Source organism: Elephantulus edwardii, unplaced genomic scaffold (genome assembly GCF_000299155.1).
Source record: "Elephantulus edwardii isolate Elephantulus edwardi_28Jun2011 unplaced genomic scaffold, EleEdw1.0 scaffold00013, whole genome shotgun sequence".
NCBI classification, from domain to species: domain Eukaryota; kingdom Metazoa; phylum Chordata; class Mammalia; order Macroscelidea; family Macroscelididae; genus Elephantulus; species Elephantulus edwardii.
The window spans coordinates 20,419,767-20,435,486 of record NW_006399763.1 but is presented as its reverse complement, the minus strand read 5'-3'; the positions used below and the strand labels follow the sequence as shown (position 1 = coordinate 20,435,486).

The 15,720-nt window shown below is 39.6% G+C and overlaps 1 protein-coding gene across 1 annotated transcript in view; it reads left to right on the top strand.

The window, feature by feature from the left end:
* KLHL32 (kelch-like family member 32) overlaps window positions 1-15,720 on the top strand; it is a 327,282-nt gene that overhangs the window by 93,733 nt on the left and 217,829 nt on the right. Inside the window, exon 3 of the mRNA XM_006881200.1 lies at window positions 10,746-10,926. Coding sequence (XP_006881262.1) covers window positions 10,746-10,926 — 181 coding nt within the window. The remainder of the gene's footprint in view (window positions 1-10,745; window positions 10,927-15,720) is intronic.

Genomic DNA, 15,720 nt, shown 5'->3' with positions numbered 1-15,720 from the left:
CAACCTCGCCAGCATTTGTTGCTTGCTGTTCTGTTAAATTTTGCTATTCTTACTGGGGTGAGATGACATCTCATAGTTGTTTTTAAACTAGAATTTTTATGCCTTCTCGTAGGTTTCCAGAGTATCCCAAATAAAACTCATCCTCCTCCTGTCCTGAAATCCCAGTTCTCTTCTATTGTCCCCTATTCCAGGAATTTTAAATTATATAAACCGGAAACATAGGAGTCTTCCTTGTGACCTTTTATCTTCCCACCTCCATCTCTAACCCACACCCAAGCCTGTATATTTTGCCTCATAAATAGCTTTTAAATACGTTCATTTTTCTAAAGCCCTACACTTAATTCCAGTCCAAAGTCTAAGTCCATCCCTCCCCTGAACAGCATCTGGCCCAGTCATTCACACTGCTCTTCTAACTATAGTCTGTTGGCCCTTCCTGTGACTTCCCACTGCTGTTGTGAGGATGAGCTCACTCAGGAATTCTGCAGAAGTGGACTCCTTCCATCTGCTGCTCAGATCTCATCTCTGCCTTGCTTCCCATCTTTGCAGCATTCCAGTCAGTAATGCTGCCTAGGTACTGAACAAGCGTCACGTTCCCTTCTCCCCAAATCATGGAACTTTCTATTTTCCTGCCCAGAAAATTCTTCTTTCCCCTTCTTACAAGAGTTACTTGTTCTCATTCTCCAGCTCTCAATTTCTGCAGCAAAATTAAGCTACTTGATGGATGTGTAACTATCTCAAAAACTGAATGTTCATGATGGCTGCTACTTATTCTCTTTTCATCATGTTGTCTGAAGCACTTAGCTCAATACATGAGTCTATATGAAGAAAAACATTTTTTGAGAAAGTAAGAAAGAAGGAATGAGGGAAGAGAGGGATAGGGTAGAAAGGAAAGAAGGAAATGCTAAATAATAATATATATTGTATAAGGTGCGTCTGATACAGGCCATGATCTTTGCTATCACTTGTTATGCATCAGAGAGTTGGACAATGACTAAGGAAGATAGAAGGAGAATTGATGCCTTTGAGCTTTGGTGCTGGAGAAGAGTATTGAGGGTACCATGGACTGCTAGGAAAACAAACAGATTTATCCTGTAAAGGGTCAAACCAGGCTGCTCCTTGGAGGCAAGGATTCTGAGGATCCATCTAACGTACTTTGGACATGTTGCAAGGAGGGACAGGTCCTTGGAGAGGGACATCATGCTTGGTAGGGTGGAGGAACAGCACAGAAAGGGAAGGCCCCCTATGAGGTGGATTGATTCAGTGACTGGGATAATCGGGGTGGGTGTGTCAGAGACGGTGCGATTGGCACAAGACAGAGCAGAGTTTAGGGCTGTTGTACATAGGGTCGCTATGAGTTTCAAGCGACTCGACGGCACATAACAACAACAACATTGTATATGAATGATATGTAAATCACATTGCTCAAGAATGAAATATAATTTACATGAATGATTGTATACAACACAAAGTACATGCATGAATAATGATATCTATTCATGCCTGCATGCAAACCAATAAAAATTTAAGAAATATTAAGGAAATATTTTGCATTCTTTTATTTCATACTATGTATTTATAATCCACTGTGCAAATTACACTTAACAGTATACTTCAATTTACTAGCAACATTTCACATGATCAATAACTATTTGTGGCTAATGGTTACTGCATTGGGTGGTACAGTTCTAGTGAAATCTTTCAGAGAATATGGTTTTATTATTACCCGGGAAGCCAGATCACTCCCTATGTTTAGCGGAGCACCTTTAGCTGTTAACAGAAAAGGTAGAAGCATAAGTCCATCAAAAGATGTCTTGGAAGAAAAATCTTAAAGTCTGTTTTTTGAAAATTCGGGCAATGAAAACCTTGTGGGACACAGTTCTACTGTGACATACTTGTGTTTGCCGGAGTCAAAGTCCACTCGACACCTGTTAACAAGTTAATGATACCGAAGATCTTTCCCTATTTCAGAGCAACACTCATTTCTGGGTTCTCTTAGGAAATCTAGTGTTTGCTTCACTTTTTTTTTAAAGACATTTAGCCAGTTTTAAGAGTTTAATTTGACTTCTCTCCTCTTTGTTTCCCAAATAATGGTGAGGCAGTGCCCTAAATTGGAGGTCTAGTTCACTAATTTGGTATAAATTATAGATGCCAAGGGAGTTGTTGGCAAGCATGTGTTTGTTCCCTACCTTAATTTAGAACGAGTTTCATTATAGTCTTTGATTCATATCCCCCTTGGTTTATGATTATTGACTTTGCAAAATGGACCTGTCCCCTTCCAGCTGTGCTATGTGGCCATGTTTGCCTAAATGTGTATATAGTTGTGAGGGCCTTTTGTAGATTTATATCGGAGAGTTGAGTGGGAAGTTACTTTCAAATACAATAATGGCTTGTTGATTAGCAGACTTTTATTTCTTGGCAAATGTTAGCGTATTTGTTTCTGCTTCTAAGGATTCCTAACATATTGGTTCTAAAATATTTAGGATCTTGTGCCAAATGTTGTCTTAAATATTTAGCTTGTTGTTTTCTTTAAGCTTGAATATTTCCAGCCCAGTTAAATGATCCTGTGAAACTGTATGCCACTAGAATTGTCTCAAAGCGGAGCCTTCTATTCTTTGCCAAATTTCAGTTTACAGCTGCTCTTTTCCCTGGCAAGATTTACTTATTGCCGTTAGATGTCTGAAGTGTAAATACAGATTCGATCTTATTTATAAGGATAGGAATCATGAGAGTATATATAAAAAATACAGAAGAAAGCATTTTAAAGTAATTATTTAATTATTTTCACCATTTCCTTTACAAATATCATTTGAAAATACATTTATTTAGCATGTAAAATGATGTAAATAAGGAGAAAAAAGTTATTAGAGTTGCAAATGAGTAACCCCATACATTTATTTAGCATGTAAAATAATGTAAATAAGGAGAAAAAAGTTATAAGAGTTGCAAATAAATGAGTAGCCCCTTTTGGTGCAATTGTTGATCTTTTCCTACTTAAAGCAAAGTATAATGAGGAAAAGAAAATATTTTCTTTACTGGAAACAATTAGTTGACAAGATTAACAGACCACAGGCACCTCAGTCTCTGCATGCCTGAGACCATAAGAACTAGAGAGCGCCCAGATGCCAATACTTATTGCTCTAAAAGGGATAAAAGAGTAGGAGAAATAAAAATGTGTTGTTGTTGTTGTTGTTATGTGCCATTGAGTCGTTTGCAACTCATAGCGACCCTATGTACAAGAGCTCTAAACGCTGTTCTGTCCTGTGCCAACCTAGCCATCTCAAACGCGCTTATTCCCACTGCTCCAGTCACAGAATCAATCCATCTTATCGAAGGTCTTCCTCTCCTTCGCCACCCCTCCACTCTGCCAAACATGATGTCCCTCTCCAAGGACCAGTCCCTCCTTGCAACATGCCCAAAGTATGTCAGATGAAGCTTCAGAATCCTTGACTCCAAGGAGCATTGTGGCTTCACCCTCTCTAGGACAAACCCATTTGTTCTCCTAGCAGTCCATGGTATATTCAACACTCTTCTCCAGCACCTAAGCTCAAAGCCTTTGATTCTCTTTCTATCAACCCTATTCACTGTCCAACTCTCTGGTGCATAGCACATAATTGCGAAGACTATAGCCCGGATCAGGTGCACCTTAGTCTCCAGCCTGACATTGTTGCTCTTCAGTACTCTTGAAAGGCCCCTCACAATCGACTTTCCCAATGCAATTTGTCTCTTGATTTCCTGGCTGCTGTTACCAAGAGTGTTGATTGTGGAGTCAAGCAAACTAAAACTGTTAACTATCTCAATCTCTTCACCATCCATACTGATGCTGCCAATTGGCCCATTGGTGAGAATCTTTGTTTTCTTGATGTTGAGCTTCAATCCATATAGGAGGCTGCAGTCCTTGACCTTCTGCAGCAAGCACTCAGTTTCAGCAAGTAGGATTGTGTCATCTCCATAACGCAGGTTGTTGATGACTCTTCCACTAATCCTGATGCCACATTCCTCTTTGTACAGCCCAGCATCTTGGATGATCTCTTCTTCATACAGATTGAAAAGGTATGGAGACAGAATACATCCCTGATGGACCCCCTTCTTTGAACCATGTAGTGTCTTCTTGGTCTGTTCTGACGACTGCCTCTTGGTCCAAGTATAGGTTTTGCATTAGCACAATAAAATGTTCTGGTATTCCCATATAATTCAAAAGAATTAAAAAGCCAAAATAAAACAGTTTCTTTATCTGATGGAGAATGGTGGAACCCCTGAGACTATAGCTGTCAATTATCCTTCAAGCCTAGAGAAGAACTCATTCCCATATTCAGCTTGCAGCCAAACAGGCCTATATGATGAATGAAGAGCCCTTGTGGCCTAGTGAGTAATGTTACCAAATGTCAGCAATTCAAATCTATAGGGCGCTTGAAGGAAAAAAGATGGACAATCCTTCCATAAAGAATTAGAGCCCTGGAAACCCAGTAGAGGATCAGTATACATGTGAGAGCTGGACAATGACTAATATAACAAAGAATTGATGCTTTTGAACTGTTGTGTTGGAGAAGAGTAATTAATGTCCCATGACCTGCCAAAAGAACAAACAGGTATGTCTTGGACGAAGTGCAACCAGAGTGTGTACCAGAGGCAGAGAGGTGAAGCTTTGTCTCTCATACTTGGGACATGTTGCTAGGAGAAGCTGTTCCTTGAAGAAGGACATCATGATTGGAAAGATGAAGGAACAGCAAAGGAGAGGAAGACCCTCAAGCAGGTGGGTTCACACCATGTCTACAGCAGTGGGCTTGAATGTGTCAGATAATGAGAATGACGTAGGATAGCACAGGGTTAGACTGCTGTTCATAGGGTTGTTATCAGTCCTACTGAACTTGATGGCCCCTAACAACAACAGCATGGATTAGATCCTAATGGAGAGGTACGTTTTTAAGGTGAATAGCAACATAAGGAGGCAGGCAGTCTTTAGAATATGCTGTGTTCTGTACTCAGTTTCTTGTGATCCACACAGTCAAATGCCTTTGCATAGTCAATGGAGCACAAATAGAAATTCCTCTGGTACTCTCTCCTTTCAGCCAAGATTCATCTATCATTAGTTGTAATATCCCTAGTACCATGGCCTCTTCTAAACCCAGCCTGAACATCTGGCAGCTCTCTGGAACAGATGTGCTGTTCCAGTCATTTTGGGATAATTTTCAGCAGGATCTTGCTTGCATGTGCTTTTAATATTGTTCAATAATTTTCACACTCTTACTGGGTCACTTTTTTTTGGATTGGAAACGAATATAGATCTCTTCCAGTCAGTTGGCCAGGTTATTGTCCTCCAGATTTCTTGGTACAATTTAGTGTATCCAGGGCAACATCTGTTTGTTGAAATATGTTAATTGGTATGCTGTGAATTTCTGGGGTCTTTATTTTTTACCAATTCTTTCAGAGCAGCTTGAACTTCCTCCTTCATCACCACAGGCTCTTGCCCATATGTTTTTTCTTGAAATTCTTCTGTCAGCCAAATTCCTCGGGTATAGTGACTCTATATACTCCTTCCATCTTCTAATGCTTCTTGGATCATTTAATATTCTGCCACACACATTCTTTTTGTTTTAATTAATTTTAATGAAAGTTTACAGAGACTTAGGGTTTCCAGTCATTCATTGTTGCCCTTTTCTCCCTGGCCCTCCTCCCCCTCCCAATCTTCTCCTTGAAAAGTAAAAGAAAAGCTCATTGCTATGCAATCCCTCCCCCCAAGTCCACTCAACTGTGCAGCCTTCATTCTGGACTTCTGTCATGACAATAATATCCAATCATATGACCCTTCTAAACAGTTCTTTCCCTCATCTGTTTCAATGCAATATACATCATTCCTCTCCTCCTTCTCTGTCTTCCCTCAACCCTGATGTTCTGTTTTACAATAGTGGCCCTATGCAATATTTGTCCTTTTGTGACTGAGATATTTCAGCAAGCATTTTTAAGTATTGCAACTCGTGGCTTGAATTTGTTTTTCAATTCCATCAGCTTAAGAAATGCTGAGCGAGTTTGGCCCTTTCGATTTTCTGACTCTAGGTCTTTGCACATTTCATTATAATGCTTTTTCTTTGTCTTCTTGAGCTGCCCTTTGAAATCTTCTGTTCAGCTCCTTAATTTCCTGATTTATTACCTTTACTTTGGCTTCTTAGAGCTCTAGTGCAATATTCGGAGTCTCATCTGTTATCCGTCTTGGTCTTTTCTTCCTTCTCTTTTGTAATGACCTTTTGCATTCTTCATGGATGACATTCTTGATATCTTCCCACAGCTCTTTGGTCTTTGCTCATTGGTCTTCAAGGCCACAAATCTGTTCCTGAGATGGTTTTGAAATTCAAATGGGATAGGCTTAATATAAAATTTTGGTTCCTGTGGATTTGATTTAATTTTCTTCAACTTTAGCTTGAACTTGCACATGAGTAGTTGGTGGTTTGTTTCATAGTCAGCATCTGGCCTAGTTTTCACAGCTGATACTGAGCTTCTCCAGCGATTCTTTCCACAGATGTATCACAACAAACTGAGGCTGACTTTGAGAAGGATGGGAATCCCAGAACATTTGATTGTGCTTATGCAAAACCTATATTTGGACTAGGAGGCATTCATCAGAACAGAGGAAGGAGAAACTGCATGGTTCAAAATTGGGATGTGTGAATGCCAGGGATGTATTCTGTCTCCATACCTTTTCAATCTGTATGCAGAACAGATCATCCGGGAAGCTAGGTTGTATGAGGAAGACTCATCAACAATCTGCATTATGCAGGTGACACAACCCTACTTGCTGAAACTGAGGAGGACCTGAAGTGCTTGCTGCAGAAGATCAAGAACTGTAGCCCTCAATATAGATTGAAGCTCAACATCAAGAAAACAAAGATTTCCACCACTGGGCCAATTGGCAATATCATGTTGGATGGTGAAGAGATTGAGATTTTTAACAGCTTTGGTTTACTTGGCTCCACAGTCAACATGTTAGGTACCAGCAGCTAGGAAATGAATAGACAAATTGCATTGGGGAAGTCAGCTGTTAGGGACCTCTCCAGAGTACTGAAGAGCAATGAGTCTGTCTGGAGACTAAGGCACCCTTGATTCAGGCTATAGTTCTCGCACTTGCTTACTATGCATCAGAGAGATGTACAATGACTAGGATTGATAGAGAATTGATGCCTTTGAGCTGTGGTGCTGGAGAAGAGTTTTGACTATACCATGGACTGCCAGGAGAACAAAGAGGTTCATCCTAGAGAGGGTGAAGCCAACCTGCTCCTTGGAGCCAGGGACTCTAAGGCTTTGTCTGATATACTTTGGGCATGTTGAAAGGAGAGACCAGTCCTTGGAGAGGGTCATAATGCTTAGAAGGGTGGAGGGACAGAGAGAGGGAGACCATAGATGAGATGGATTGGTACAGTGACTGGGGTAATATGGGTAGGTGTGTGTGAGACAGTAAAGTTGGCACAGGATAGGACAGGTTTCAGGGCTGTTGTCCATAAGGTTGCTATGAGTCACAGTTGACTGGACAGCTCATAACAACAACAAACATGTTCTATCATGTTCAAAAGGGTAGTAGTATTTGCACAGGACTCAAAATGCAGGAAAGCATATTAAAAAACTGTGATTAGAAATAGGAAATGGAGAAAATGCAAAGTGTGCCATTTTATTGTGGAAGTTGCAATCTATGTCATGAAACAAAATGTCTGTGAATTGTGAAATGGAAAACCAATTTGCCCTGGAAACTATCTTCAAATTTTTTAGGAGTTGCAAATATAAATATAATATCTTAGTTTATAATCATTAAAATTTATACTTTGTACCTAAACTTGACTTAGTGCAAGAGTGAAAAGAAATGTTTTTGAAGTGTGATATAAACCTTATGCTTGGGAGAGTGGAGGGACAGCGCAGGAGGGGAAGACCCTCTATGAGGTGGATTGATTCAGTGACTGGGGTAGTCGGGATGGGTGTGTCAGAGGCAGTGCGATTAGCACAGGATAGAGCAGGGTTTAGGGCTGTTGTACATAGGGTCGCTATGAGTCGCAAACAACTTGATGGCACATAACAACAACAACATCTTTATCTCATGTTCTTGTATAGTATTCTAAAAAATAACTTTAGAGGTTATATATAAGGCAAATATAAAATTAATATATATTTCTGTAATTTTTTTCTCGAGCATACATCTTTTTAGACTTTTACAGGTTGCCAGTTTTAAAAATGAGAAATAGAGTAACATTGTATTCATGGTGATTTTTTCCCTATTTTGTTATCTGTTAAATAGAGATAAAACTAATATAATAATAACACCTGTCATATATTGTTGTTGTAAAGATTAAATGAATTAGTAATTATAAATCACTAAAAATGAATTCCTGGAGCATATGAAGTATTATGTTCTTGTCAATATAGAAAAGTGTTGTCTTTTGGGGAATGATTTTTAAAGATTATTCAAAATTTTTTCTTAGCTGATACAATATTTCTATTATTACTATTTTATTTCCTTATTTCTTTAACTGAACCATGCTAATTAATTTCCATCTAAACTTTGCATGAAAAATTAGTAAAGCATAATCATTTATGCTTCTCGCGGGCATTTTTAATTGCTAATTTTAGCAATCTGCCTAGAGATAGAGCCACTGCATGATGCAACCGCATGTTACATTTCAACTGAAAATAATCCACCCATCTTCCCATGAGAACTACCTTTATCGTCACGTCCTGATGGACCCCCTTGCCGTAGCTCGGCCATTTATGATGCACCTCAGCCAACATTATCTGCTACAAGTTTGCTGACTGCCTTCTGGCACTCCGTATGAAGCGTTTGGTTAATTTTAAGGTGGTGATGTGTGCTTAAATGTTCAGTGCCAGCCAGCTGGCCCAGAGGCTGAGCAGAGCCTTTCAGATAACTCAGCCATGCTCACTGGGCTGGTGGAGACTCCCTGACTTCTCAGAGGATCACCTTCACATCCACAGAGAGAGGGTTGGATTCAGGAATCATAGGGAAGGAGCAGAAAATGCCCAGTCACACCTTTAGAGTCTGAATACCAGAAAATGAAAACAAAAAAGAAACAAACTCTAGTAACCTGTGGCCTGATGGTCTCAGTCTCATTCAGTACCATACTACCAGCCCACCTCAGCCCATTGCATCCAACTGCCAGTTCCTTAAAACACTGTAGAGGCTCTACTGATCTAAGGGGGAAATGTGAATAATTACTTATAAATTCAATTTATACTTTGTGTAAATATGTTTATATTATCATTATTCACTGGATATGTGTGATCACTGTATTAAATCCATTTATATAATTTTATTTCATTGATATAATTTTATTTCAGTACTGTATTACTTTAGAAATATAAAAGTTTCCCAGGGAATTTGAAAAGGCCCTAAGTAGTTTAGGAAGAGGTAGAGAGGGAAGTGGTAAGTTTTACATTAGGTAAATTTGAACTGCAAAAAAGAACAGACAGAAGTGCAGCCTGAGTGCTCCTTGGAAACATGGATGCCAAAGCTTTGTCTCCCATACTTTGGGCATGTTGTTAGCAGAGGCTGTGTCCTGGAAAGGGAAACCATGCTTGGAAAGGTGGAGGGTCAGCAAAAGAGAGGAAGACTCTCAATGCAATGGATTGATTGATGCAGTGACTGTGGCAGTGGTGTTGGAGATGATAAGGACGGAAAAGATAGGCAGGGTTCATATCTGTTGTTCATAGTGTCATAGTGTCGTATTCCCCTCAGCAGCACCTAACACCAGTGGCTCATGTTACAACAAACAATGACTCAATCGGTTAAGTGTTGGGATGCCAACCAAAAGGCTAGAGGTCCAAATTCACCAGCCACTCCACAGGAGAGGGAAATTGCAGTCAGTTCCCATACGATTTTGAAGTTTGGAAACCCATGTAATAGTTCCATGTGAGGTCCCTATGAGTCAGGATGGATTCATTTGATTGCACTGAGTTTTGCATTGTTTCGTGATTTCACAAAGAATAGAAAATAAAATTATATCAATGAAATAAAATTATATAAATGGATTTATTACAGTGATCACACATATCCAGTGAATAATGATAATACAAACATTTAGCTTAAATTTGCTTTTATTTACAACAGCATTTCTGAGGCGATCTCTCTGTGGTGCCTCATCTCCCAGCTCAAATATTAAACTCCTGTAGTTCAGGTGACTTTTCATGACTTGGCCACCAAGATCCCTTCTTCCTCACTAATGTTTGCTCAGTTTTCTGTTGCTTACTAATGGAGTCTGAGTCCTTCTGGGGAGACATGGTAACTTTCTGTATCTGCGATGAAGTCATCCAGATGGAGTGAGTTATGTGTTGGATGAGAACATGTCTGTGATCATATCCTGAACCTGCCCTAAAGCCATATATGTAGGTGGAGAGGGAGTCAGACCTAGATGGAGGCTCGTAGAGAAGAAATACACACACATACACACCCAGACATATGTTCAAAGAAGGCTTTGTGCCCGGAGATGTATACACAGTGCGATTACATGGATTAATACACAGACACAGATAGGCAGAAACACAGAAACAAATTCAGAGAGAGATGGTCTGTTAGAAGAGAAAGAGACAGACACTGGCCAAAGCCCTGCAGGGTGAGAATAGAAATGAAAAGTAAAAGACTGGTGAATGAGTGGGAATAAGCTCACACTCTGCTGTGGAATCCTCAATCCCTAATCGTTGTAGGAGCAGAAAGAGAGTATGGGGGCGCCCAGGCTTGACATGATTGCTCTCCTTTACAGTATTCAAGAAATGCTGACAGGCCAGAGGCTCTGCCACTCCGAATCTCACAATGACAGTGTCCTGGCAGCACTGAACCAGCAGAGATGTGATGGCATCCTCTGCGATGTCACCCTGATTGCTGAGGAACAGAAATTCCACGCTCACAAGGCAGTCCTTGCAGCATGCAGCGACTATTTCCGGGTAAGTCAAGGTGGTTTTTTTCTCTTATATTAGTGAATGAAGAATGATAAAAAGTTCCTGAACTGTCTGTCACTCAGCCAGCACCTCTTCAGATGAGAGTCCCCAGAATTGTTAATGTTGAGCAGAATGAGATCTCTGGCCCTAAAGAGAATGTCCCTGAGCTACACATTCGGGTGCAGCTCATTTGAAGGAAAATGTCCTCATTGTATCTGTGCCAAAGGGCGTTGGGCAGAAAATGTGACATTGTGCTGGCCCGTAATGGGGTGGGAGTTGGGGCTGGATGTTTCTGGTTATAGAAGAGACAATCTATAACACAATTTGTTAAGACATGAAAACCTCCTTGCCCATCGAGGTGATTCTGGCTCCTGGCAACCTCACGTGTCGTACCAGAACTACTCCATACAGTTTTTGTGGCCATAGTTATTTCAGAAATACTGGAGATGGGTTTCTTCCACAGTGCCACTGAATGTGTTTCCATCACCAACCTTTTGAAAACCAAATGTACTGCTTTTGAGTTGGTGCTGACTCATGGAGGTCTTCCACTGGGTTTCTGAGGCTGGAAATGTTTGTGGGAGGAGACTGCACATCTCTCTCCTGCAATGGAGTTGGTGGGATTGAACCACCAGCCTTTAGGTTGGTAACCCAACGTGTGATGCTCTGCATCACCAGGTCTCCTTCAACATTTAGAACATCCCTAAATATATGTCGTATTTCTGACCTTTTCACTGTCTCTGTATATTGTTTACTTAACAGTTTCTATTTGTTCCAGGGATGTGGACATAATTGGCAATATAGACCTTTTGACACCTGAGTGTCTTTGTGGTGGAAGAACAGATTATATTGTCTTATGTAATAGAACTTTGGAGTTTGATCTTTACTGATTAATGTTACAGAGTCATGCGATTGTCTATTAAAGATGAAAGTGTGGCAATAACTAACTGATGCTGTTCACATAGTGAACACACGCTGTGATTTAGGTAGACAGACCACTTTATATGTCTATTTAATTTACTCCTCACAAAATAACAAATTATACAAACACGTTCACACACTATTACAATTTATTTACAGATAGTAAAACAGGATTGAAGAGTTTAAATGATTTGTACAGTCTCAAAATATTTAAGAGGCAGATCTAGAATAAAATTCTAAGCCTGACATTTAACCAGAACACTAGTCTTTGTCTGATGAAAATATGAAGAAAACAAAACTTGACAATTAGCCAATTTTTAGAAAATATTACTTTGTGAGTAAATATTATTTTAATTTTGTTTTTTTATATTGTCATAGGTGAGTTACTACCTAACCACTGTTTAATGAAAATAATAGTGTTGAAGATTCTTCGTCACTATTATTTTCATTAAATACTGGTTAGATAGTAACTCACCTATGATAATATAAAAAAGCAAAATAAATTTGGATGATATTTATAATTATGGTTGTATTTCCTGTATTTCTCCTCTCCAGAGCCTCAAAGTTTTACTGAAACCAAATGAAGGCCTTAGGCAATGGATTAATTTGATTTGGATGTTTCTAATCATAAGCTCATTTTTTATGTTTAAGAGAAAATTCAAACTGCATTCAGTTGCCATTTAGCACTTGCAGAGAATTTTCAAAGATACCAATGGGTAAAAGAAAATCTCTTGAAAAGAATTCTTTTAAAATGTAACCGAGCCTAGTAATGTAGAGAATAAAAAAGTGATTGATAGAAATTTCTATCTCTAAAATAAAAAGCAAGGATTTAATTCTAAACTGCTAAAATGAAAGCAGAATTTCTGCAAAGTGACCTTTCAGTGCCATTAATATAATGACACATTTTATATACCTTCATCTTGTCAGGTACTAATCTTCCCTACGGTTTACATTATTTAAGGGGGGTTTTAAAGCAGCGAAATACTTGGAATTGTGTGCACATTATGTAACACAAAATATGTCATCTGGTTGAGCACAGTGTATGCAGCCTGCTTGGTACTTAGTTTCTGTCTTCTTTCTATCTCTAAATGTTAAATTTTGTGTTTACTTTGGGGAAATTATTTGATTTAGGGCAAGTGTTTAAGAGGAAGAACGTAAGCACATGAGCAGATTTCGCTCAGTCGAATCTGGCAGTGTTAGGGCTACTCTTGCCTTGTGGTTTTTATTGCTCCAAGTCACTATCACTCATGCTAACCCCTGGTGTGTTCAGTATGGCTGTACTACTCCGACCATAATTCCCCTATAATTTCCCTCCAACTGTACCTCCTCTACAGTTTCTGTGAAGTCACCTTGATTATTGCCATCTTGGAGTCGAGGAAATGAAAATGAAATGTGTTTAAATAGACATTTAAATGTTTCAATAACTTGCTCCTTGTCTGACAGACATTTAGAAGTGCTGGTTTTCACACATCTCTCTTTCTGAGTACCAAATAATGCTTTTCTGAGTTAAGGCTTACAACCTCCTGGTTAAGTAGTTTCTTCAATTTCACAGCTTACTTGTGAAATGGAGAAATATTTTCCATCAGCCTTTCTACTTAATATCCGGCTTGTGTACTGATAGAGAGGTCTGGTGGTCTGATTCGTAGGTAGTTGAGCTGCTGTCAAAAGGCTACACTTCTTTTGCAGTTTTAATCTACCTGTGGCTCCTCCGGGGAAACATGGGCAATCTCCTGTGTGACTTAAAGCCCAAAAACCTCAACGGGCAGTCAGCTTTGAGTTGGTTCTAATTCAATTGCTGTGAGTGAGATGAATTTTGTGTACTAATCATTCACATGAAAGGACTAAAACAGATGGTAGTTCCTCTTTCTTAGGCACTGCACTAAGTGATAAGGTTTCAGTGTTTAATTAGACGGAGCCCTCTAGATTTAGCTGCATGGAAATCTACCCTAAGCCATAAAGGCTGCCTACTTCTTCATATCCGGCCTGTTCAGCTCACCTATGTTGGATTCACTCTTACTAATTAATAGATAACTGAAGGGTTGGCCGGTGACTGGGTGATTGAAGTTGACTTTGTTCACTTGTATGTTAACTGCAATGACAACAGAAAGGGAACCATTGCTTTCTTAACACCCAGTAGGCTAGACTGGGCCTTCTCTCCATGGAACTAGATCCTCAGAAAAGCAAGAGTATACTTCTCAATGTGTGATCTTTTTCAAACCTTTATTAACATTTATTAATGTTTACTCTTCTACTGGCCCAGCAAGTGAAGTGAGGCCCACAATCAATGTCTTAGGCTAGTACCACAGGAGTGCACACAGGAAGGGGGAGGATTTATGGCCATTTGTTTAACATACCATTGTCATCTGTGATTTTAACTCTATGTCCAATCTGACAATTATCCTACCATAGTTTTATGGGTGCTGATAGAAGACATGAAACTTCTCAGTCAAAGTACATATTATTTTTTACAGAAATAGCAGTAGCTGTGTTTATTCGAAACCTACACTTGAACTAGCAAGCAGTTATCATGACAGAGCAAGGAAACCCTGCATGGTTCAAAATGAGAAAAAGTATACATCAGAGATGGATCCTATCTCCATACATTTTCAATCTATATGCAGGACAGATAATTCAGGAGGCTGGACTCAATGAGGAGGAATCAGGATTGGGGCAAGACTCATAAACAACCTACACTATGCAGATAACACAACCTTGCTCACTGAAACTGAGGAGGATCTGAGGTGTTTGCTGCAGTCTTTAGTATGGTTTGAAGCTCAGCGTCAAGAAAACAAAGATTCTCGCCACTGGGCTAATTGGCAGCATCATAGTAGATGCAGAAAGGATTGAGATCGTTAACAGTTTTGGCTTGTTTGTTTCCACAAGCAACACTCGTGGCATCAGCAGTCAGAAAACCAAAAGATTAATTGTACTGGGGAAGTCTGCTGTCAGGGACTTCTCCAGAGTGCTGAAGAACAACAAAGTCAGTCTAAAGACTAAGGTGTGCCTGATCCAAGCCATGGTCTTCGTATTTACTTGCTATGCATCAGAGATCTAGACAGTGACTAAAATTGATAGAAGAAGAATTGATACCTTTGAGTTGTGGTGCTGGAGAAGAGTATTGAATATACCATGGGCTGCCAAGAAAACAAACAGGTCTCTCCTGGAGAGGATGAAACCAGGCTGTTCCTTGGAGGCAAGGATTTTGAAATTCTGTCTCACATATTTTGGGCATGTGGCCAGGAGAGACTAGTGCTTGGAGAAGGACATCATGTTTGGAAAGGTGGAGGGACAGCACAGGAAAGGAAGACCCTGAATGAGGTGGATTGACACAGTAACTGGGATAATGGGAGTAGGTGTATCAGAAGTCGTGAGATTGGCTCAGGATAGGACAGGCTTCAGAGCCATTGTACATAGGGTTGACAGCACTTAACAACATACAACAATATTCAGCATATCTTGCAGGGTGACATGAATGAGGCCAGGTGACACTTGTACATAGTGAATTGCAATATAGTAAAGGGATATTGGATCTAGGGAGATGGAATCTTTTATAATGGACAGTAAACATTCTTGTCCTTTACTCTAAGCAAACATTATTACACTGATATTCAGTATGCCTATCCTTTGCTAGGGAAGGAGAAACTTTATCTTTCAGGATCATAAGCAAGCCTGTTTTTTCCCCCTAGTGCTATAGTCATTCTACTTTTTATAGTATTCATTCATTGCTGCACATTCTTTTTCTTCCCTCACCTTCCCTAGTCCACTGTGCAGTGGACCTCTTGTTCCAGATTGTTGTTATACATATACTGCCTAATCATATCTTCCTTTATACTTTTGAAGATTGTTTTCTGTAGAAAAATTTAAAAAGCAGCAAGCTCAAAG